The sequence below is a fragment of the Vipera berus genome (genome assembly GCF_964194415.1).
Source record: "Vipera berus genome assembly, chromosome: 5".
Taxonomy (NCBI): domain Eukaryota; kingdom Metazoa; phylum Chordata; class Lepidosauria; order Squamata; family Viperidae; genus Vipera; species Vipera berus.
Window position 1 is genome coordinate 2,205,578 of NC_138207.1, and position 22,500 is coordinate 2,228,077.

General features: G+C 46.2%; 1 protein-coding gene across 1 annotated transcript in view; it reads right to left on the bottom strand.

Annotated features, from left to right (window-relative positions):
• The window catches only part of LPP (LIM domain containing preferred translocation partner in lipoma), a gene marked incomplete at its 3' end in the record, with an annotated part of 145,524 nt that overhangs the window by 68,711 nt on the left and 54,313 nt on the right, over nt 1–22,500 (bottom strand). Inside the window, exon 3 of the mRNA XM_081329958.1 lies at nt 15,341–15,543. Within this exon, the coding sequence (XP_081186084.1) occupies nt 15,341–15,533 (193 nt within the window). The 5' untranslated portion in view covers nt 15,534–15,543. The remainder of the gene's footprint in view (nt 1–15,340; nt 15,544–22,500) is intronic.

The following is a 22,500-nucleotide window of genomic DNA, read 5'->3' on the forward strand; positions in this document are numbered from 1 at the left end:
TCTCCTTTCCTTTTCCTTCTCCTTTCCTTTCCTTCCCTTCCTCTTCCTTTCCTTTCCTTTCCTTTCCTTTCCTTTCCTTTCCTTTCCTTTCCTTTCCTTTCCTTTCCTTTCCTTTCCTTTCCTTTCCTTTCCTTTCCTTTCCTTTTCCTTCCCTCCCCTTTTTCCTTCTCCTTCTCCTTCCCTTCCCCTTCCTTCCCTTCCCTTCCCCTTCCGTTCCTTCCTTTCAAAATAAAAGAGGGGGGGTTGCCATTCATTCACTCCTGCCCGTCTCTCCCCATCCCGATCAAGGTCGGGGGGGGGCTCTCAAGGTCTGAATAATTTGCCTCCTGGTGTCTCCATTTCCCCCCCCCCACTTTTCCTCTTCTTTTCCCCTCCTCCGGAGAACGGGGGCTGCTTTGGGGGAGGGGGGCTTCGGCTGCAGCCAGGGGTGAAGCACGGAGACCCCCTCTCCCCACCTGGCCGCCCTTCCCCCCCCCCAGGGGCAGCCGTCCGTCTCCATAGGAACAAGGCCCTCATGGGGGGGGGAGGGGGGGGAAGCAGCCGCAAAGGCAGGCCGGCTTGCCGGACGATGCCAACCGGGGCTTTAATTGCAGCCCTGGGAAGGGGAAACACGCCGGCCGGCACAAAAGGGGGGGGGGGAGAGGCCGGGAGGCAGCCAGGCCGGGCTAAAGGGCAAAGGTGAAGCCGGCTTTGGCAAAGGTTCGGCGGCTCTTTTTGGAAAAACACAGCTTGGGGGAAAAGGGGGAAAGATCCTGCAACGCATTGAGATGATGTCTTGCTAACAGCACGCTTGGGATACAGTCCTCGGCTTACGACGGCTCATTTAGTGACGGTTCGAACTTACAACGGCCCCCCGAAACAAGAGGCTTCGAACCACTTTTCACACTTAACGGCCACCGCAGTATCCCCGCGATCACGCGATTTACGTTCGGGATGCTTGGCCACTGGCTCGTATTTATGACGGTCGCAGAGTCCCAGGGAGGGAGGGTGTGTCACGTGATCCCCTTTGGGGACTTCCTGGCAACCAAAGTCCACGGGGGAAGCCGGATTTGCTTAACGACCTTATGAACTGCAGTGGTTCCCTTAAAAACTGTGACGAGAGAGGCCGTAAAATGGAGATGGTGAGTTCTAATCCCACCTTAGGCATTGAAAACCATCTCGGTGACTTTGGGCCAATCAGCAGGTGACGGCGAGTTCTAGTCCTGCCTTAGGCACAAAAGCCAGCTGGGTGACTTTGGACCAATCAGAGGGAGACGGTGAGTTCGAATCCCGCCTTGGGCATGAAAGCTGTGGCAAGAAAGCTTGTAAAATGGGGCAAAATTCACTTAACAACCGTTTTGCTTAGCAATGAAAATTTGGGGCTCCGTTCTGGTGGTAAGTCAGGGACTAACCGTACTGAGAGACTCCGCCTGGGAAATTTTATTTAGACTTTGTAAGATTTTAGGTATTTTCCTGACAGGGGTGGGGTTCCTATTTCCTTGAACTTGTACAAGGCTTGAAAGGGGTGTGTGTGTGTGTGTGCGTGCGTGTGCGTGTGTGATCGCAAGCCAGTTGAGAGGGGTATCAAAAAAAATATGTTCAATATTGCTTCACGAATTACAGTCAGTGTGACTTTCCTGCATTGCTTAGAAATTGCCACTTGTTCCTATTTCTCAGCCAAGGCACGTGACTTCTCTGAATTGCCAATAGTCCTATTTTAAATCGGCGTTTTGTTTTTATTTTTCAAACTCGGCATCTTTAAAAATATGTGGATTTTAAGGAAGAGAAGGAAGAGGGGGGACAGGATAGCAGTCTTCCAGTATCTCAGGGGCTGCCCCAATGAAGAGGGAGTCAAGCGATTCTCCAAAGCCCCTGAAGGCAGGACAAGAAGCAACGGATGGAAACACATCAAGGAGAGAAGCAACCTAGAACTAAGGAGAAACTTCCTGACAGTCAGAACAATCAACCAGTGGAACTCCTTGCCTCCAGAAGCTGTGAATGCTCCAAGACTGGAAGTTTTTAAGAAGAGACTGGACAGCCATTTGCCTGATATGGTATAGCGTCTCCTGCCTGAGCAGGGGGTTGGATTAGATCAAGGCTTAACCAGTGGCACGGGTACCACCCGTGGTACATTGGCACCTGGCAGGTGGTACGCCACCATCCTAGGAAAGTGGTAGCGGGGGAGGGGAATGAGCTGAACCGGTGGCAGCACCGCCCAAATCTGAGCGAGAGACGGCTGGAGCTGCAGGGCTGTCAGGGCTCAGCAGAAGCGCCAGGATCCAGCTGGAGCTCAGCGCTAATCCTGGCACTTCCGCTGAGCCCAGAAGAAGCATCAATCAGCTGGAATGTTGCAGCATCTCCAGGGTCTTGTGATGTACATTCAGATGCTTGGCAACTGGTTCATGTTTGTTGTGTCTGGTCGGTTGCCGAGTGAACACGCGGAGCCGGACTGCGGTTAACTGTTTATTGACTGTACACGTGGCCGAACTGGCCTTACCTGCCCTGTCGCCTGTATATATATGCCCGGCGCGCCAGGCGCTGGCCAACCCGCAGGCTCAGGTTTACCGCGCTCGCCCTGGCCACCCAACCCAGTGTCCAGGGATTCCCGCCGCGCGGTTGGGCCAATCAGGTAGCCGGACAGGTGTGTACCTAACACCCCTTTCCCCCCCATTGGATCTCTTATTGCCTTATGTAGTCTTTTAAGTATGCTGGGGCCTTGTGCGCCCTGCTAGGGTATCTCCCCGTAGGCCTGGCTGGTTCAGCCCCCTTCTCCTGGGTCGGTCCTGGCGGCCCTGGCTGATTCCTCCCCTGATCCTGCCCCGTTGACAGTAAGGATCCCGTGTGACCCCCTTGCCCACTAGTAGTGTTTGGCTCTGGTGTACTTGGGCCAGTCGAGACGTCCCTGGGTCCCTCCGCCTCCGGCGCCCTGGTCTCAACCCCTGTGTTGGCCTGTTGTTGGGTGATTGGGAATGTGGCTGTTCCCCAGTGTGGAGTGTCTAGTGGCTGCTGGGTTTGCTTATGAGTCTTGTGATTTACATTCAGATGCTTGGCAACCGATTCCTATTGACGACGGTCACACTGTCCCAGGGTCATGTGAAGGGACCAAAACCTTCTGCAACCACCCAGCAGAGGTGGGGGGGAATAAAAACCAAACACCCCCCCACCCCACCCCCGCTGCCAATCCTCAACAGAAATGCTCACAACCGTGAAAACCTCGGACGGGAGGAAGAGCGCCCCCAGACGGGCAGGCAGGTGTCTTGCTCGGCTGTGCCTTGGGGGAGGGGCACTTTTTCCAGTGCCATTGTAACTTCAAACAGTCACTAAGCGAACTGTTGTAAGTCGAGGACTACCTGTACTTCATCCCTTTTTTTTTGGGTCATCAAGTTTTTGACACCTCGCTAGGCGACTGGTGGTCCTCGGATGTTGCCCTATCCTAAAAGTGGTACGATGGCCGCCCTGAGTCTTCGGAGAAGGGCGGGATATAAATGTAATAAAAATAAAAATAAAAATAAAAATAAAAGGTTGAAAAGCCCTGGACTAGATGACTTCCAAGGTCCCTTCCAATTATTATTATTATTATTATTATTATTATTATTATTATTATTATTATTATTATTATTATTATTATTATTATTATTATTATTATTATTATTATTATTACTATTATTATTATTATTATTCAGAGCCAAGCACTGGAAGAAATTGCCAAGATTTTAGGGGCAAAATGCCAGGAAGCCAAGCTCCTGACTGGCACCTCTTGACTTAACTTTCTTTTTCCCCAAATTGCTTCATCCAAAGATGACGCAATTTGAATTTCATTTTATTTCTTCTTTCTTTCTTTTTCTTTCTTTCTTTCTTTCTTTCTTTCTTTCTTTCTTTCTTTCTTTCTTTCTTTCTTTCTTTCTTTCTTTCTTTCCTTCCTTCCTTCCTTCCTTCTCTTTCTTTCTTTCTTTCTTTCTTTCTTTCTTTCTTTCTTTCTTTCTTTCTTTCTTTCTTTCTTTCTTTCTTTCTTTCTTTCTTTCTTTCTTTCTTTCTTCCTTTTTAACACACAGGAGTTCAGTTACATCCCCCGGAAGGGCAGTCGGCTGTGCAGTGTTTCCCGTAGCGGGTGGGGACGGCCAAGTGGGCAGGGGGCATTTGCAGAAGTTGGGGTGGGGTGGGGACGGTGCAAAGGAAGGACGGGGTCGCCCCTTTTTCTGGCTGAGTCACCCTTTCGCCCTTCGATGCGGGGAACCGTCCAGAGGAAGCTCCAGAAGCTGCCTTAAAAATAGCAGAGGGGAAGTCTTTTCTTGCAAAAGGTTGGGGAAGCCCGTTCCCTGGATCCAGGGATAGAGGGTGGGGGGGGAGACGGGGGGGGGAGGTAGGCAGAAATGTCATCACCCCCCCCCCCGACTGGGGATTCCCCCCATGTTCTAGGCTAGTGAAGAGAAGGGCTAAGTGGGATGTGATAGCAACCTTCCAGTATCTCAGGGGCTGCCCCAGAGGAGAGGGGGGGGGTCAACCTCTTCTCCAAAGCCCCCAAATGAAGGAGAACGGAGGGAAGTTCATCAAGGAGAGAAGCAACCTGGAACTAAGGAGAAACTTCCTGACAATGAGGACAATTAACCGGTGGGACTCCTCGCCTCCGGAAGTTACGGGTGTTCCAACCCTGGAGGTTTTTGAAGAAGAGACTGGACAGGCACTTGTCTGAAATGGCACAGGGTTTCGTGCCTGAGCGGGGGGGGGGTGGACTAGAGGACCTCCGGGGTGCCTTCCAGCACTGCAATTCTGTGATTCTATGACCCAACCTACAACTAAGGAGAAACTCCCCGACGGCGAGGACAATTAACCAGCGGAACAGAAGTTGCCTCCAGAAGTTGTGGCTGCTCCATCACTGGAGGTTTTCCAGAAGAGTCTGGATGGCCATTTGATGGGAATTATGTACAGTCACCTGTCTGAGCAGGGGGCTGGACTAGAAGACCTCCGAGGTCCCTCCCAACCCTTTATTCTGGGGATCCAGCCAAGGTGCCTATGAAGTAAAGAAGAATGGGAATAGGAGATTGATCTTCCTTCCTTCCTTCCCTCCCTTCTTTTCTTCCTTCCTTCCTTCCTCCCTCCTTCTTTCCTTCCTTTCTTCCCTCGCTCCTTCTTTCCTTCCTTCCTTCCTCCCCTCCCTCCTTCCTTCCTCCCTCCATTCTTTCCTTCCTTCCTTACTCCCTCCCTCCTTCTTTCCTTCCTTCCTTCCCTCGCTCCTTCTTTTGTTCCTTCCTTCCCTCGCTCCTTCTTTCCTTCCTTCCTTCCTCCCCTCCCTCCTTCCTTCCTCCCTCCATTCTTTCCTTCCTTTCTTCCTCCCTCCCTCCTTCTTTCCTTCCTTCCTTCCCTCGCTCCTTCTTTTGTTCCTTCCTTCCCTCGCTCCTTCTTTCCTTCCTTCCTTCCTCCCCTCCCTCCTTCCTTCCTCCCTCCATTCTTTCCTTCCTTTCTTCCTCCCTCCCTCCTTCTTTCCTTCCTTCCTTCCCTCGCTCCTTCTTTCCTTCCTTCCTTCCTTCCTCCCCTCCCTCCCTTCCTTTCCTTCCCTCCCTCCCTCCCTAATAGCTACCTAGTATTCGAAGAGATCCTTGAGGCCATCCAGTCCAACCCCTCACTGAAACCCAACGTCAAGCATCTCGAAAGAGTGCCATCACAAAGAGACCCCCACGGATCGGATCCGGGGCCTGAATTTGGTTGGCATCTTTCTTGGCTGCCAGGTAGAATGTGGATTTCGAAGAACAGGCTGCCTATTTACATATAAACAAATGTTTTCATCACTTGTAAAGAAAAAAAAACGGATCAGGCCCTCTCACACATCAACAAATTACAGTCCATCAAACTGGAACTACAGTTTGTTCCGACATAATTTGCCACACTGTCCCATCTGGTTAAAACGGCTCCATGTGTGCATTATTAAAAAAAAGAAAACAAAAAAATTCCTCCATATTGTAGAGTAGCAAAATCTTTCTCTTTATTGTGCCTTTGGGATTCAGGGTTCCCTTAGCACCTTTGATGAGGGAGGGAGAGAGGGAGGGAGGGAGGGAGGGAGGGAGGAAGAGAGAAAAGGAGAGAGAGGGAGGGAAGAAGGGAGAAAAGGAGAAAAGAAGGAAGGGGAGAAGGAAGGAAGGAAGGAAGGAAGGAAGGAAGGAAGGAAGGAAGGAAGGAAGGAAGGAAGGAAGGAAGAAGGGAGAGAAGGAGAGAAGGAGGGAAGGAAGAAAAGGAGAAAAGAAGGAAGGGGAGAAGAGGAAAAGGGAGGAGGGAGGGATGAGGAAGACAGGAAGGAAGGAAGGAAGGAAGGTAGGTAGGTGAGGAGAGGGAAGGAGGGAGGAGCAAGGGAGGGAGGAAGGGATGGAGGAAGAAAGAAAAAAAGGGAGGAGAGATGGAGGGAGGGAGGGGAGAAGAAGACAGGAAAGGGAGAGGAAGAGGAGGGAGGGATGGAGGAAGGAAGGAAAAAAGGAGATAGGAGGGGAGGGAGGGAGGGGAGGAAGAAGGCAGGAAGGAAGGAAGGAAGGAAGGAAGGGAGGGAGGGAGGGAGGGAGGGAGGGAGGAAGGAAACTCTTCAGGTTGCTGAAGACCCCCAACTGGGTCCAAGAAAAAACCCTCAGCCAAGCAGGCAAGGATTTAAAGCAGGACCCACCAGCCTCCAGGGTGGCCCAGCCTCATTGGTCCCAACCCTTTCGGCCTTGCCTGCAACTTCAGAGGATCAGCTGCAAGCAGAGGCCAAGCAGATCCACCCGCAGGCTCAGAAAAAAAAACACCCTTTGCCATCCCTTGCAGCCCCACTGCAAAGGGGGGGGGGTCCCTTCAGAGCGTTTCTCTTAGTTTGGGGGCCCCCACATCTGCGCTCCTCTGGCTTCCCAAAGCAGAGGGCCGCCAGCGTTGCAGAATTAGGCTCTCCCCTCTCCTTCTGCAAGGTGTGCGGGTGTGTTTGTGGGACACAGACCCACGATGGAAACTTTCCCCCTTCCAAATTCCGAGAGAGTGCTTCTTTTGCGCATCTGTGTGTGTGCAAACGGTTCTTTCCCATCCTTTACTCCCGGGGCTGGTTGCTAAGGAACGGAAGATCACTCTTCTGTCTCCACTGACCCGCTTGTGGCAAACGGCAGCCAACTCTTCAAAGCAGCACACACACACACCCGAAAAGAAAAAAAACCTCACAAAGAAACACCAGGATCCTGATCAAGTCATGGACCACCACCCCCACTTCGGCACTCTGCAATCCGGCCAGTTGGACATCGTGACTTGTGGGACTCCATCACCCTATTTTGCGAATTGTTGGCGTGTCCTTTCCCCCCCCCCCCCCCGAAGTCACAAAGACGTCGAGACTTTGGAAAAAGTTGCAGAGAAGAGCAAGTAGGATGATTAAAGGGCTGGAGGCTAAAACATACAAAGAACGGTTGCAGGAATTGGGCATGTCTAGTTTAATGAAGAGAAGGGTGAGGGGTGACATGATAGCAGCCTTCCAACATCTCAGGGGCTGCCCCAAAGAAGAGGCAGTCAAGCTATTCTCCAAAGCGCCCGAAGGCAGAAGAATCAATGGATGGAAACTAGTCAAGGAGAGAAGCAACCTAGAACTAAGGAGAAACTTCCTGACAGTGAGAACAATTATCCAGTGGAACTCCTTGCCTCCAGAAGCGGTGGATGCTCCAACACTGGAAGTTTTTAAGAAGAGACTGGACAGCCACTTGTATGAAATGGTATAGGGTTTCCTGCCTGAGCAGGGGGTTGGACTAGATGACCTCCAAGGTCCCTTCCAACTGTCTTTCTTTCTTTCTTTCTTTCTTTCTTTCTTTCTTTCTTTCTTTCTTTCTTTCTTTCTTTCTTTCTTTCTTTCTTTCTTTCTTTCTTTCTTCTTCCTTCCTTCCTTCCAGTTTTTAAGAAGAGACTGGACAGCCACTTGTATGAAATGGTATAGGGTTTCCTGCCTGAGCAGGGGGTTGGACTAGATGACCTCCAAGGTCCCTTCCAACTCTATTCTATTCTGAAGTTCTGAAGACATGTGCTCAGTCAGAAGTGATGGACCTGGGCATTGGTCTCTGTTGACATATCTAACTGCATCTTTTGACATAATGTAGACATAGACTCAAGATCCAGAAGGATCTGGACAGACTCGAACACTGGGCGCTCTCTAACAAAATGAAATTCAATGGTGGAAAAAGTAAGGTTCTACATTTAGGCAGGAAAAACCAAATGCACAGGTACAGGATAGGTGCTACCACGCTCAATAGTAGCAACTGTGAGAGGAATCTCGGAGTCCTAGTGGACGATCCCTTAAATAGTGCCTTGGTGGAGCAGTGGGCTAATGCCTCCTTAAGTAACACCAGCTGCCTGCAATTAGTGCAGGTTCGAGTCCCACCAGGCTCCAGGTTGACTCAGCCTTCCATCCTTCCCAGGTAGGTAAAATGAGGACCCAGATTGTTGGGGGCAATTAAGCTGACTTTGTAATAATGCCGCTTGGGGGTGTGTGTGAAAGCCCTAATAAGCAGGCATATACATAGAATGAAGGCTACTGCTAAGCTTGTAAGCCGCCCTGAGTCTTCGGAGAAGGGCGGGATATAAATGGAATTAAAAAAAAAATAGGAGCCAGCCATGGGCTGCAGCTGCCAAAAAAGCCAACACAGTGCTAGGCTGCATTAACAGAGGGATAGAATCAAGATCACGTGAAATGTTAATACCACTTTACAAGGCCTTGGTAAGGCCACACCTGGAATACTGCATCCAGTTTTGGTCACCACGATGTAAAAAAGATGTTGAGACTCTAGAAAGTGCAGAGAAGAGTCACAAAGATGATTGGGGGACTGGAGGCTAAAACATATAGGGAACGGTTGCTGGAATTGGGTATGTCCAGTTTAATGAAGAGAAGGACCAGGGGGGGGACAGGATAGGAGTCTTCCAGTATCTCAGGGGCTGCCCCAAAGAAGAGGGAGTCAAGCTATTCTCCAGAGTGCCTGAAGGCAGGACAAGAAGCAACGGATGGAAACTAATCAAGGAGAGAAGCAACCCGGAATTAAGGAGAAACTTCCTGACAGTGAGGACAATTAACCAGTGGAATTCCTCGCCTCCAGAAGTTGTGGGTGCATCATCATGGGGGGTTTTCAAGAGGAGACTGGACAGCCATTTATCTGAAATGGCACGGGGTCTCCTGCTTGAGCAGGGGGTTGGACTAGATGACCTCCAAGGTCCCTTCCAGCCCTATTATTATTATTATTAATATTCTATATTCTTCTTAGATCCCATCTCAATAAAATCTCTTTTTAACCTTCCTGTGGAACGGATTTCTTAATCTGCTCTACCGGATGGGATCTCCAAGTCAACATTCATAGATTTATTTACAAGGTTGGGAGATCAGCTGTCGTATCATCCAAACCTCTGGTCATAGATGCAGGTAGTCCTCAAACGTACGACCACAACCGAGCCCACTTTACGACCTTTCTCGTCACAACTGTTAAGCGAATCACTGCAGTTGTTCAGTTAGTAACACGGTCGTTAAGCAAATCTGGCTTCCCCCCTTGACTCTGCTTGTCGGAAGGTCACAAAACATGATCACGTGACCCCAGGACACCGCAAAAGTAGTACATGCTAGTTGCCCGGCGTCCTAATTCTGATCATGTGACCCACGGAAAGGCTGCGACGGTCGTTAACTGTGAAAAACCTTCCTAAAGTCCCTTTTTTCCCCCCAATGTCCTCGTTAATTTTGAACAGTCATTAAATGAAGTGTCGTATGTCAAGGACTACACCTTTACCCACTTCAGGCCTTTGAAATGGTCTTTGTGTTGTTGTTGTTTTTCTCAACCATCCCTCCTCGAACAATCTCGAGAAACTGGAAAGCCAATTCGGTGTCTTTCTGGAGTTTCAAGGCAACTGTAATTTTGTTTTAATTTTTAATTTTTTTTTAAAGCTAGAAGAACTGCTGCACCGTTAATTAAGCACCAACAGCCGGGAATAAATATAACTAGAGTTACCCTTTTATCTTTTTTTTCTTTTCAAAACAGGTTTAATATAGCTGGTAAGCAGTGTTCATTCCAAAAAAGAAAAAAGAAGAAAAGAAAGAGAGATTTCATTCCATTCTCAAGTGTGTCAGGGTTTTAACAATTTCCTTTCCTTTCCTTTCCCGGCACAGCCGAGTGGGAGTTTGGGGGGGGGGTGTTTCGCTCGTTTGTTGGTACTTTCGCCCAAATTAAACTCGAGGGGGTTCACCAACGGGACGGGGTGTGTGTGTGAATCACTGCACAAGGCTCCGCCGGGTTAATTTGCATTTCGGAGTTGTTAAAGGGAAGAAGGAGAAAAGGAGAAAGAGGAGGAGAAGAATTAGATGATTTATAAATAAGAAGAGGAGGAGGAGGGGGAGGAGAAGGAGAAGAAGAAGGAGGAGGAGAAGAAGAAGAGGAAGAGGAGGGGAGGAGGAGGAGAAAGACAAGGAGAAGGAGAAGAAGAGTAGTACTAGTAGTAGTAGATGATTTATAAACAAGAGGGGAAGGAGAAGGAGGAGGAGGAGAAAGAGAAGAAGAAGAAGAAGAGTAGTAGTAGTAGATGATTTATAAATAAGAGGAGAAGAAGAGTAGTACTACTAGTAGTAGATGATTTATAAACAAGACGGGAAGGAGGAGGAGGAGGAGAAAGAGAAGGAGAAGAAGAGTAGTAGTAGTAGATGATTTATAAATAAGAGAAGAAGAGTAGTACTACTAGTAGTAGATGATTTATAAACAAGAGGGGAAGGAGGAGGAGGAGGAGGAGAAAGAGAAGGAGAAGAAGAAGGTAGTAGTAATAGATGATTTATAAATAAGAGAAGAAGAGGAGTAGTACTACTAGTAGTAGATTTATAAACAAGAGGGGGAGGAGGAGGAGGAGGAGGAGAAAGAGAAGAAGAAGAAGAGTAGTAGTAGTAGATGATTTATAAATAAGAGGAGAAGAAGAGGAGTAGTACTACTAGTAGATGATTTATAAACCAGAGGGGAAGGAGGAGGAGGAGGAGGAGAAAGAGAAGGAGAAGAAGAAGGTAGTAGTAATAGATGATTTATAAATAAGAGAAGAAGAGGAGTAGTACTACTAGTAGTAGATTTATAAACAAGAGGGGGAGGAGGAGGAGGAGGAGAAAGAGAAGGAGAAGAAGAGTAGTAGTAGTAGATGATTTATAAATAAGAGGAGAAGAAGAGGAGTAGTACTACTAGTAGATGATTTATAAACAAGAGGGGGAGGAGGAGGAGGAGGAGGAGGAGAAAGAGAAGGAGAAGAAGAAGAGTAGTAGTAGTAGATGATTTATAAATAAGAGGAAAGGGAGGAGGAGGAGGAGGAGAAGGACAAGGAGAAGAAGAAGACTTAGATGATTTATAAATAGGAGGAGGAGGAGGAGGCCAAGTGTCTGAATTTTGATCACGTGACCAGGGGGATGCTGCAATGGCCTTCCAAGTGTGGAAAAACTTAATTCATAATTCACTTCGTTTTTTGTGCCGTTGTAACTTGAAACCTGACACTAAAATGAACTGTTGTAAGTGAAGAACCAGTTGCCACAAATATGGCAAAGCAAAAGGAAAGCAAAGGAAGCTACAACGCTCAAGAGCTACAAAAAATACAGGCAGTCCTTAGTTGTGGACAAAGACATGCATACAAAAATGCCTGGCTGGAATTAGGCACGCCAGACCTGGTCATAGCGGTAGGTCGGGAATTCTTCTATTTAGAAGCAACAAAATGTTAAAAGACGCTGCAGATTTGTTAAAAAGCAATTAGTGGCTGGTAAGTTAAAAGAGGTTATTCCCCCCCCCCAAAAAAAAAAGAAAAGAAAAAAGAAGAAGCTTGTTGTCTTAATCCCAGCTGCCAGAAGTATTAATAGAGAAATGCAAGTTTGACGATCCGTTTCTGATGACCGGTCAGTTTCTCAGCGTTTCTTCATTCTTCATCCAGCAAAACTCACCATGGCCTTTTGCAGTTGAAATATGCAAAGCCGTAACTATACAAGAGTAGACCATTATTGAAGTCTAGAATTTGCCCCTGCTAGGGAAGACAGTTCAGTGGGTTTTGCCACCGTTTGTCTGAATTTTGAGCGTGTGACTGCGGGGACGCTGCTACCGTCACGAGACGGTGCAAATGAGCGTGAAGCCTTCTTGGCTTCAGGTGTTTCCTGCCCTGGGTCCATCCACCCCCATCTGCACCACCCAGGTGTCCCCGAGGACGCAGGTAAGCCTCAACGATGCTCTAAAAGAAGGCAAAGGACCAGCTTTTCTGCGAGGAGTGTAAATCCTTCCCTTCCCCATTACTCCAGGCAGAACCGAAGAAGCTTCTTGCTTGAGAAGTGAAACATCTTCAAAAAAAAAAAGCAAGAAAGTCCAGTTGCCTCCTGGAAAAAAAAAAGCAATCTTTGGGACGCTCGCACCGTGGATTCAGCTCAAGGCCTTCCCAGTTATGTTTTACCGCAGAAATGCTAGAGGTTACAAACTTTAATTCAGCTTTTTTGGAAGCTAAAGCAGATTTTATTTCCCCCCCTGGCTATTATACGTCCAACGGATGCCTTTAAAAAAAAAACACCTCCACAAGTGGAAAAGGTCACAAAATCAGCCCCCCCCCGAAGCCTATATAGAACAACGCGTCAGGGCCCGTTGTGCGTGTCTCAATTAACTCTGCTCGTAATACTCAATTTCTCTCCAACAAGGATGCGACTGCTGGGCAAAAAGCGAGGAAGAAAATGAAGCATGGCCGGAGGTGAAGAAGACGGATTTTGCTGACCATTAGGAGGAAGAAAAAAACAACCCGACAATTTGGCTCAACGTAGCAGGAAAGTCTCAAGTGTTAGAACTGTTTGTTAATAATATATATAGATATATCTCCAATTTCTCAAGATGAGTCTTAGCTGGAGGCACTCAGAAAAAGCTGGAGGGTCCTGAAGCTCCCGGCGCTGATTATTTGGGGGGGGGCACAGAAGCCTGCCTCCAAAACATACAAAGAATGTTTGCAGGAATTGGTATGTCTAGTCTAGAGAAAAGGACTTGGGGGTGACAGGATAGCAGTATTCCAGCATTTGAGGGGTTGGCACAAAGAAGAGGGGGGGTGTCCACCTATTCTCCAAAGCCCCAGGAGGCAGGAAAAGAAGCGATGGATGGAAACCAATCAAGGGGAGAAGCAACCTGGAATTAAGGAGGAACTTCCTGACAGTGAGGACAATTAACCAGTGGAACTGCTTGCCACCAGAAATCGTGGGTGCTCCATCACTGGAGATTTTTAAGAAGAGACTGGACAGCCCCTTGTCTGAAATGGTGTAGGGCCTGCTGCTTGAGCAAGGGGCTGGACTAGAAGACCTCCAAGGTCCCTTCTAATTCTGCTCTGATTGATTGATTGATTGATATGAAGAACAGTTGCAGGAATTAGGTATGGCCAGTCTGGAGAAAAGGACGACTGAGGGGGACATGATAGCATCTTCCAGTATTTGAGGGGCTGCCACAAAGAAGAGGGGGGGGGGTGTCCACCTATTCTCTAAATCACCAGAAGGCTGGAAAAGAAGCGACGGATGGAAACCAATCAAGGGGAGAAGCAACCTGGAATTAAGGAGAAACTTCCTGACAGTGAGGACAATTAACCAGTGGAACAGCTTGCCACCAGAAGTTGGGGGTGCTTCAATACTGGAGGTTTTTAAGAGGAAGATGGACAGCCATTTGTCCGAAACGGCCTAGGGTCTCCTGCCCGAACAGGGGGCTGGACTAGAAGACCTCCATGGTTCCTTCCAGCTCTATTCTGATTTTTATTATTATAAGCTCCTCATTGTAAACCCTCTGGAAGATGGGCAGATGGAGGAAAATCCCTTCTCGCTCTCTGTTTTGCAATTTACTGCCTCTTCTCCGTGGCTGGCCTCTCCAGCTGGAAACACAGGCAGTCCTCACCTTACGACCACAACGGAGCCCCACATTTCCGTCGCTAAGCGTGACCGTTGTTAAGTGAGTTTTGCCCCGTTTTACGACCTTTCTTGCCCCAGTGGTTAAGTAAATCACTGCAGTTTTAAGTCTGGCTTCCCCACTGACTTTGTCAGGTCAGGTTGCAAAAGGAGAACACAGACCACCGGGACATTTATGCAACGGTCATAAATACGAGACAGTTTTCCCTTTGGGGGAAAAACAAAATCCAGTTGCCTTTTGTAAAAAAAAAAAGAAAAGCAATTTGGGGATAACGTTTAGCAGCTGCTAGGAGTCAGATAAGATGGATTGGTAGCTACGTAGGGATTCTAGGCTGATTCCTCTTTTGACACCACCCCTGCTCCTTCTCCTCAATTTTGCAATTTGGAAGAAAAAGGGAAGTCTCTTGCGGATAGGACAAGAACAAGCTCCCTTTATTTTATTTTGGTTTTTTTTTTAAAAAAATAGAAAGCTACGGAATCCAGGGTTTATGGATTAAACTTTCCCTGCTTGGACACTTTCACTTCTTGGCACAATTAAGACTCCCCCATGCGTTACGAAAATGGAGAATCAGCAGAGGGCTTTCTTCCTCTCTTCCCCCACTCTGTTCTACCGTTTTGCCATTCTTGGCAGAAGAAATTGGAGCAAAGTCTAGCCAGCGTATTGTTAAATCTCCGAAGTGAAGTGGAGCTTCAGTTCTCTACGCAAAAAACAGAGACACACACTCACCCGGCCATGTCTGTTCCCCCATAGCTGAACAGAAGATTGAAAAAAAATAAAAATCCGTTTATTCTGGACTCCACATTCAAGCTATTTCAATGCAATGGAGAAGGTCTTTTTTTTTTTAAAAAAAAACCAAACACAAAAATGGGTTTTTGTATGTGTCTCTCTCTCTCTCTTTCTGTCTCTCTATGTGTGTGTGATTTATTCCACCCACGCACCCCTGCCCCAAGGACAGCTTGTTTAAAAAAATATAAATCCCAAATCCCTGAAATGCTACAATAAAAAAAAATGTTCAACTTCTCAAGTCCCATCATAAAAGAGGCACAGAAATGCAATTAAATTTTTCTCGTCTTTAAACCTTGCATCTTCGTTCCAGTTACATTTTCTCTCTCTCTCTCTCTCTCTCTCTCACACACACACACACACACACACACACACACAAACACACAAGTCTGCAAACAAGCTTTTTATCCAACATTTCCCCAAATGTTTGATGGTTAAAACCTGCAAGGATGAAAGAGAAAAGAGAGAGAGAGAGAGAGAGAGAGAGAGAGAGAGAGAGAGAGAGAGAGAGAGAGAGAGAGAAAAGGGATTTTGCAATTTGTAGAAACAAAGTTCAGGACTAGATGACCTCCGAGGTCCCTTCCAACTTTTATTATTATTATTATTATTATTATTATTATTATTATTATTATTATTATTATTATTATTATTATTATTATTATTATTATTATTATTATTATTATTATTATTCTTACCTTCTAGTTCTCCTGCCCGGTAAGGGTTGTATTTCGGCTTGGGAGCCACAACGGGAGCAAACTTTTTGGGGGTCTGCTGAGTGGAAACGGAAATGCTGGGGGTCCCAAAACTGTGGGTGGTTTCCATCCTTGCGGTGACATGCCCCATGGGCTCACTGGGGTTCTTGGGTGGTAGCCATGCTGGGCGAGACATCGCTCAGTTCCTACGGGAAAAAAAAGAGGAATTAAAAGGAATAGAATAGAATTAGAGTAGAAATAGAATAGAATAGAATAGAATAGAATAGAATAGAATAGAATAGAATAGAATAGAATAGAATAGAATAGAATAGAATAGAATAGAATAGAATAGAATAGAATAGAATAGAATAGAATAGAATAGAATAGAAAATAGAATAGAATAGAAAATATGGAATGGAATGGAATGGAATGGAATGGAATGGAATGGAATAGAATAGAATAGAATAGAATAGAATAGAATAGAATAGAATAGAATAGAATAGAATAGAATAGAATAGAATAGAATAGAATAGAATAGAATAGAATAGAATAGAATAGAAAATATGGAATGGAATAGAATAGAATAGAATAGAAGAATAGAATAGAAAATATGGAATAGAATAGAATAGAATAGAATAGAATAGAATAGAATAGAATAGAATAGAATAGAATGGAATAGAACATAGAATGGAATAGAATAGAATAGAATAGAATAGAATAGAATAGAATAGAATAGAATAGAATAGAATAGAATAGAATAGAATAGAATAGAATAGAATAGAATAGAATAGAATAGAATAGAATAGAATAGAATAGAATAGAATAGAATAGAATAGAATGGAATGGAATGGAATGGAATGGAATGGAATAGAATGGAATAGAATAGAGCTGGAAGGGGCCTTGGAGGTCTTCTAGTCCAGCCCCCTGCTCAAGTTAGCTGGAGTTCCTTGTTCTTTGGAAACCTGATGTTCTGTTTTCCAGATGTTTTGGACTACAATGCCCTATCCTCTCAGATTGGGATAATGGAAGATATAGCATTCCAATGTGTCAAGGAAAAAGCAATTTGGAAAACAACAACAACACAAGGTCGTTAAGTGAATCTGGCTTCCCCCCTTGAGTTTGCTGATCAGAAGGTCGCAAAAGGGGGATCACGTGACCTCTGGGACACTACAACCGTCATAGGTACATGCCAGTTGCGCCCGAATTTGGATCACGTGTCCGCGGGGATGCCGCAACGGTTGTAAGTGTGAAAAACAGTCCTAACTCGCCTTTTTTCCAGCAAGCTGTAACTCTGAATGGTCCCTAAATAAACAGTTGTGAGACGAGGACTTCCTGTATTGCCTATTTCCTTTCCCCTTCCATGTAGCTGAGTGGCAATTTCCGTTGAATTTTCAAATTACAGATAGTCCTTAAATTAAAACAGAACAGAACAGGACTGGACAGAACAGAATAGAGCTGGAAGGGACCTTGGAGGTCTTCTAGTCCAGCCCCCTGCTCAAGCAGGAGAACCTATATCGTCTCAGACAGGTGACTGTCCAGTCTCTTCTTAAAAAACTCCAGTGATGGAGCGCCCACAATTTCTGGTGGCAAGCCGTTCCACTGGTTAATTGTCCTCACTGTCAGGAAGTTTCTCCTTAATTCCAAGTTGCTTCTCTCCTTAAAGAGATTCCATCCGTTGCTTCTTGTCCTGCCTTCGGGCGCTTTGGAGAATAACGTGACCCCCCTTCTTTGTGGCAGCCCCTCAAATACTGGAATACTGCTATTGTGTCTCCCCCGTTTCTTCGTTTTTTTTAGACCAGCCAAACCCAAATCCCGCAGCCGTTCCTCGTATGTTTTAGCCTCCAGGCCTTGGATCATCTTAGTTGCTCTTCTCTGAATTTTTTCCAAACTCTCAACGTCTTTTTTGTGATACGGTGACCAAAATTGGCTGCAGTATTCCAGGTGTGGCCTCACTAGGGTTTTACAAAGCGGTACTAATCCCTCATGTGATCTTGAAATTACGACTGCTCATTTAGCCACCATTCCATGTTACTGCGGCAGTGGAAAAAGTGACCTACGATCTCTCCTCACCCTAACGACCGTTGCAGCATCTTCACCATGTATACAAGTCGTCCTTGTTTAGTCTCTCCCCGCCTCCCGTGTTGTTGTAACTTCAAACTGTCCCTAAACAAATGGACCGGCTCTACATATTTTAACCCTCCCAGCCTAGATCGTTTACTCCCCGTAATTTGGGAGCCAGGCCTACCGTGTTGTGAAAAAATGACAACCTGTTGTGCAGAAATGCATCTCCCTCCCACGAGCAACCTCGATTGCGGAGAGGAATCAAAGGAGAATTAAATTTCCAGATCTGGCAGGCCAAAGATGTATTTATGATAGATAACAGACCCCCCCTTCCCCCCCTCCCCGTGTTTGTTCCCCAGAGATACGGAAATATTGGCTGAGTTGGAGAGGGTATAAAGCTGTAGTAAGAAAACCTCTGTTCTCAAAACCCTTGGCAACCTACTTTTTATCAACAGCGGCTGTAATGACCATCAATCACCATCCAGGTGTTTTTTTTTTTCAGACAGAGGAGGAGAAATCTGACGCATTGTCAAAAAGGAAAAAAAAAGATTTTCCTACCGCTGGAGGAAAAATCGAGACGGCTGAGACTAAATGCATTTGACAGTATTTGGGGTTGGAAAGGGAAGAAGAAAACGTTATTTACTCTCTGGATAGCAGGTAGTAAGTAGACGATTACCTAAGAGGCATCTGCTCCCACCCTTCACCGCACTCCCCCCCCCCCCGTCAAAGAAAAAGAGAATTGGAAGCTATTCACACCATGGCGGTTACTAACATCAGAACAGCTAAACCTATAGTACCGTTTGTCTGAAATGGTACATAGGGTTTCCTGCTGAAGCAGGGGGCTGGACTAGAAGTCCTGCAGGATCCCTTCCAGCCCTAGGATTCTATAATTCTATGACCTTGGGCAGAGGGGGTGGACTAGAAGATCTCTAAGTTCCCTTCCAGCCTTAGGATTCTATGATCTTGGGCAAGGGGTTGGACTAGAAGACCTGCAGGGTCCCTTCCAGCCCTAGGATTCTATAATTCTATGATCTGAGGACCCCACAGGTCTCTCCTCCTCCTCCTCCTCTTCCACAGATACCTCTCTCTTTTAGCACTAATATACTTAGCTTAGTAATGAAATGTCTGCAAGAAAAACACCCAGTTCAGAGAGCACCAAGGACCCTACACTCCTCCTCCTCCTCCTCCTTCTCCTCCTCCTCCTCTCTGCAAACCCCCCTCCCTTCTAGCACTGATGATGTAACCTAGTTGGGTCATGAAACGTCTGCATGAAAACAACCCGGCTCAGAGCGCACTTTGTTGTTGTTAGTTGCGAAGTCGTGTCCGAGCCATCGCGGGTCGCGATGGGGTCCATGGACAACGTTCCTCCAGGCCTTCCTGTCCTCTACCATCTTCTGGAGTCCATTTAAGCTCACTCCTACTGCTTCAGTGACTCCATCCAGCCACCTCCTTCTCTGTCATCCCCTTCTTCTCTTGCCCTCAATCTTTCCCAGCATGAGGCTCTTCTCCAGTGAGTCCTTCCTTCTCATTAGCTGGCCAAAGGATTTGAGTTTGAGCTTCAGGATCTGGCCTTCTCAAGAGCAGTCAGGGTTGATCTCCTCTAGGACCGACCGGTTTGATCGTCTTGCAGTCCAAGGGACTCGCAGGAGTCTTCTCCAGCACCAGAGTTCAAAGGCCTCAATTCTTTGGCGCTCAGCCTTTCTTACGGTCCAGCTTTCACTGCCGTACATTGCAACTGGGAAGACCATAGCCTTGACTATACGCGCAGCTGAATACAAATGCAACACAGGAACAAATACCAGCAGGAGTAACCTGACAAACCTCAGACAGATAAACCATCAATCCAAGGTCTGTAGGGGGAAGTCCAAGGCTTTTTATCAAACCAGCACCATAACAAAGTTGCTTAAAATCATGGAAAATGCAGCCTTAGTATCTTGTGATAGACACAAAACTGGGGAAGAGAGTCCTTTATGTGCCAAACAAGGAGAAAAAGCGAAGAAAGGAAAAATAAAGCTGCGGGAATGAAGGTGGTGCCTAAGCATCATATGGGACAGCACATTTATTTTATCTAATTATTTTATTTTTAGGTTGCCCAACTCCGAAGCAATTCTTTCGCAGCAAGCTCTTCTTGGGAGCCAAGAAGACCAGTAACTGAAAAGGCAAAGTTTAAGTTTAAGTTTAAGTTTTATTTAATTTGTATACCGCCCTTCTCCTTGGTAGGGACTCAGGGCGGTTCACAGGGCATATATAAAAAAGACAATACAAAAATTAAAAAAAAAAAGATTAAACCCATGCCCAGTTAAAACAGTAATACAAATCTAAAACAACAAATTAAAACCCATAATCCCCCGTCAGGCCAGACCAGCCATTTCAAATAGGTGGGTCTTCAGGCCACGACGGAAAGTTCGGAGGTCTGATGCCGTCCGGAGCTCCACCGGCAGTTGGTTCCATAATGCCGGAGCGCCCACAGAGAAGGCCCTCCCCCTGGGGGCCACCAGTCGGCATTCCTTGACTGGCGGCACCCTGAGGAGGCCCTCACTGTGGGAACGCACAGGGCGGAGGGGAGTTGATGCCGGCAGCAGGTGGTCCCTGAGATATCCCGGACCCATGCCATGTAGGGACTTAAAGATCGTAACCAAAACCTTGAACCTCACCCGAAAGACAACTGGTAACCAATGCAGCTCGCGGAGCAAAGGTGTAACATGGGAGTACCGGGAAACTCCCAAGACAACTCTTGCGGCCGCATTCTGTACCAGTTGGAGCCTCCGAGTGGTCTTCAAGGGAAGCCCCATGTAGAGAGCATTACAGTAGTCAAGGCGAGAGGTCACAAGCGCATGAGTGACCGTACACAGGGCATCCCGGTCCAGATAGGGCCGCAACTGGCGCACCAGGCGAACCTGGGCGAAAGCCCCCCTAGTCACGGCCACTATATGATCTTCCAAGGTAAGCCGTGAATCTAGGAGGACTCCCAAGTTGCGAGCCCTATCCACGGGGGGTAAGAGCTCACCCCCCATAGAAAGAGATGGAACATTTTGAATGTCCCGGGATGCCGGAATGCACAGCCACTCAGTCTTGTCAGGGTTGAGTTGAAGTCTGTTCCTCCCCATCCAGACCCGAACCGCCTCCAGGCAACGGGACATCACAGCGAGGGCATCACTGGGGTGGTTTGGGGTCGAAATGAAAAGTTGGGTATCATCAGCATATTGATGATACCCAACTCCAAAACCACGAATGATCTCACCCAGCGGTTTCATGTAGATGTTGAACAGGAGAGGCGAGAGAACCGACCCCTGAGGAACTCCACAAACGAGAGACCTAGGGGCCGATCTCTGCCCCCCTGCCAACACCGACTGCGAGCGTCCCAGGAGATAGGAGGAGAACCACTGAAGAACCGTGCCTCCCACTCCCAATCCCCTGAGACGCCGCAGCAGGATACCATGGTCGATGGTATCGAAAGCCGCCGAGAGGTCTAATAGGACTAGGACAGAGGAATATCCCCTATCCCGAGCCCTCCAGAGATCATTCACCAGAGCGACCAATGCCGTCTCCGTGCTGTACCCGGGCCTGAAACCCGATTGGTAGGGGTCCAGATAATCCGCTTCATCCAGGACCAGAGGGAGCTGATGCGCCACCACACTCTCGACAACCTTCTCGACAAGGACTAGAACAAAACCAAAGAAGATTTTAATATTTTTTTTAAAAAAATAATACAGTAGTTTCAATTAATTTTAATTCGAATAACACTTCCTTTGACACATCTTTCTAAAACAAATATCATGGGGGGCAGTTATATTTAACATGGGTTCATTTGGATAATTTTTTAAATACTGATAATTTTTAGATTTGCAGAGAGAGCAAAGCAAGAATGTCTCTCTGTCTGTCTTGTCTGTCTGTCTCTCCATCCATCCATCCATCCATCCATATCTATCTATCAATATCTCTAAATCACTATATAAATCACTCTATCTATCTATCCATCCATCTATAAATCTATCTATCTATCCATCTGTGTCTCTGTCCATCCATCCATCCATCCATCCATCCATCCATCCATCCATCTATCTATCTATCTATCTATCTATCTATCTATCTATCTATCTATCTATCTATCTATCTATCTATGTCTCTGTCCATCCATCCATCCATCCATCCATCCATCCATCCATCCATCCATCCATCCATCTATATCTATCTATCTATCTATATCTATCGATCCATCTCTATCTATCTATCTATCCATCTATCTATACATCACTATCTCTAAATCACTATATAAATCACTCTATCTATCTATCCATCCATCTATAAATCTATCTATCTATCCATCTGTGTCTCTGTCCATCCATCCATCCATCCATCCATCCATCCATCTATCTATCTATCTATCTATCTATCTATCTATCTATCTATCTATCTATCTGTGTCTCTGTCCATCCATCCATCCATCCATCCATCCATCCATCTATATCTATCTATCTATATCTATCGATCCATCTCTATCTATCTATCTATCTATCTATCCATCTATACATCACTATCTCTAAATCACTATATAAATCACTCTATCTATCTATCCATCCATCTATAAATCTATCTATCTATCCATCTGTGTCTCTGTCCGTCCATCCATCCATCCATCCATCCATCCATCCATCCATCCATCTATCTATCCATCTGTCTCTGTCCATCCATCCATCCATCCATCTATATCTATCTATCTATCTATATCAATCCATCTCTATCTATCTATCTATCCATCTATCTATCCATCACTATCTCTAAATCACTATATAAATCACTCTATCTATCCATCCATCTATAAATCTATCTATCCATCTGTCTCTCTGTCCATCCATGCATCCATCCATCTATCATCTATCTATCTATCTATCTATCTATCTATCTATCTATCTATCTATCTATCTATCATCTATCTATCTATCTATCTATCTATCTATCTATCTATCTATCTATCTATCTATCTATTTATCTATCTATCTATCTATCTATCTATCTATCTATCTATCTATCTATCTATCTATCTATCTCTATATCTATCTGTCCCTATCCATCCATCTCTATCTATCTATCTATCTATCTAT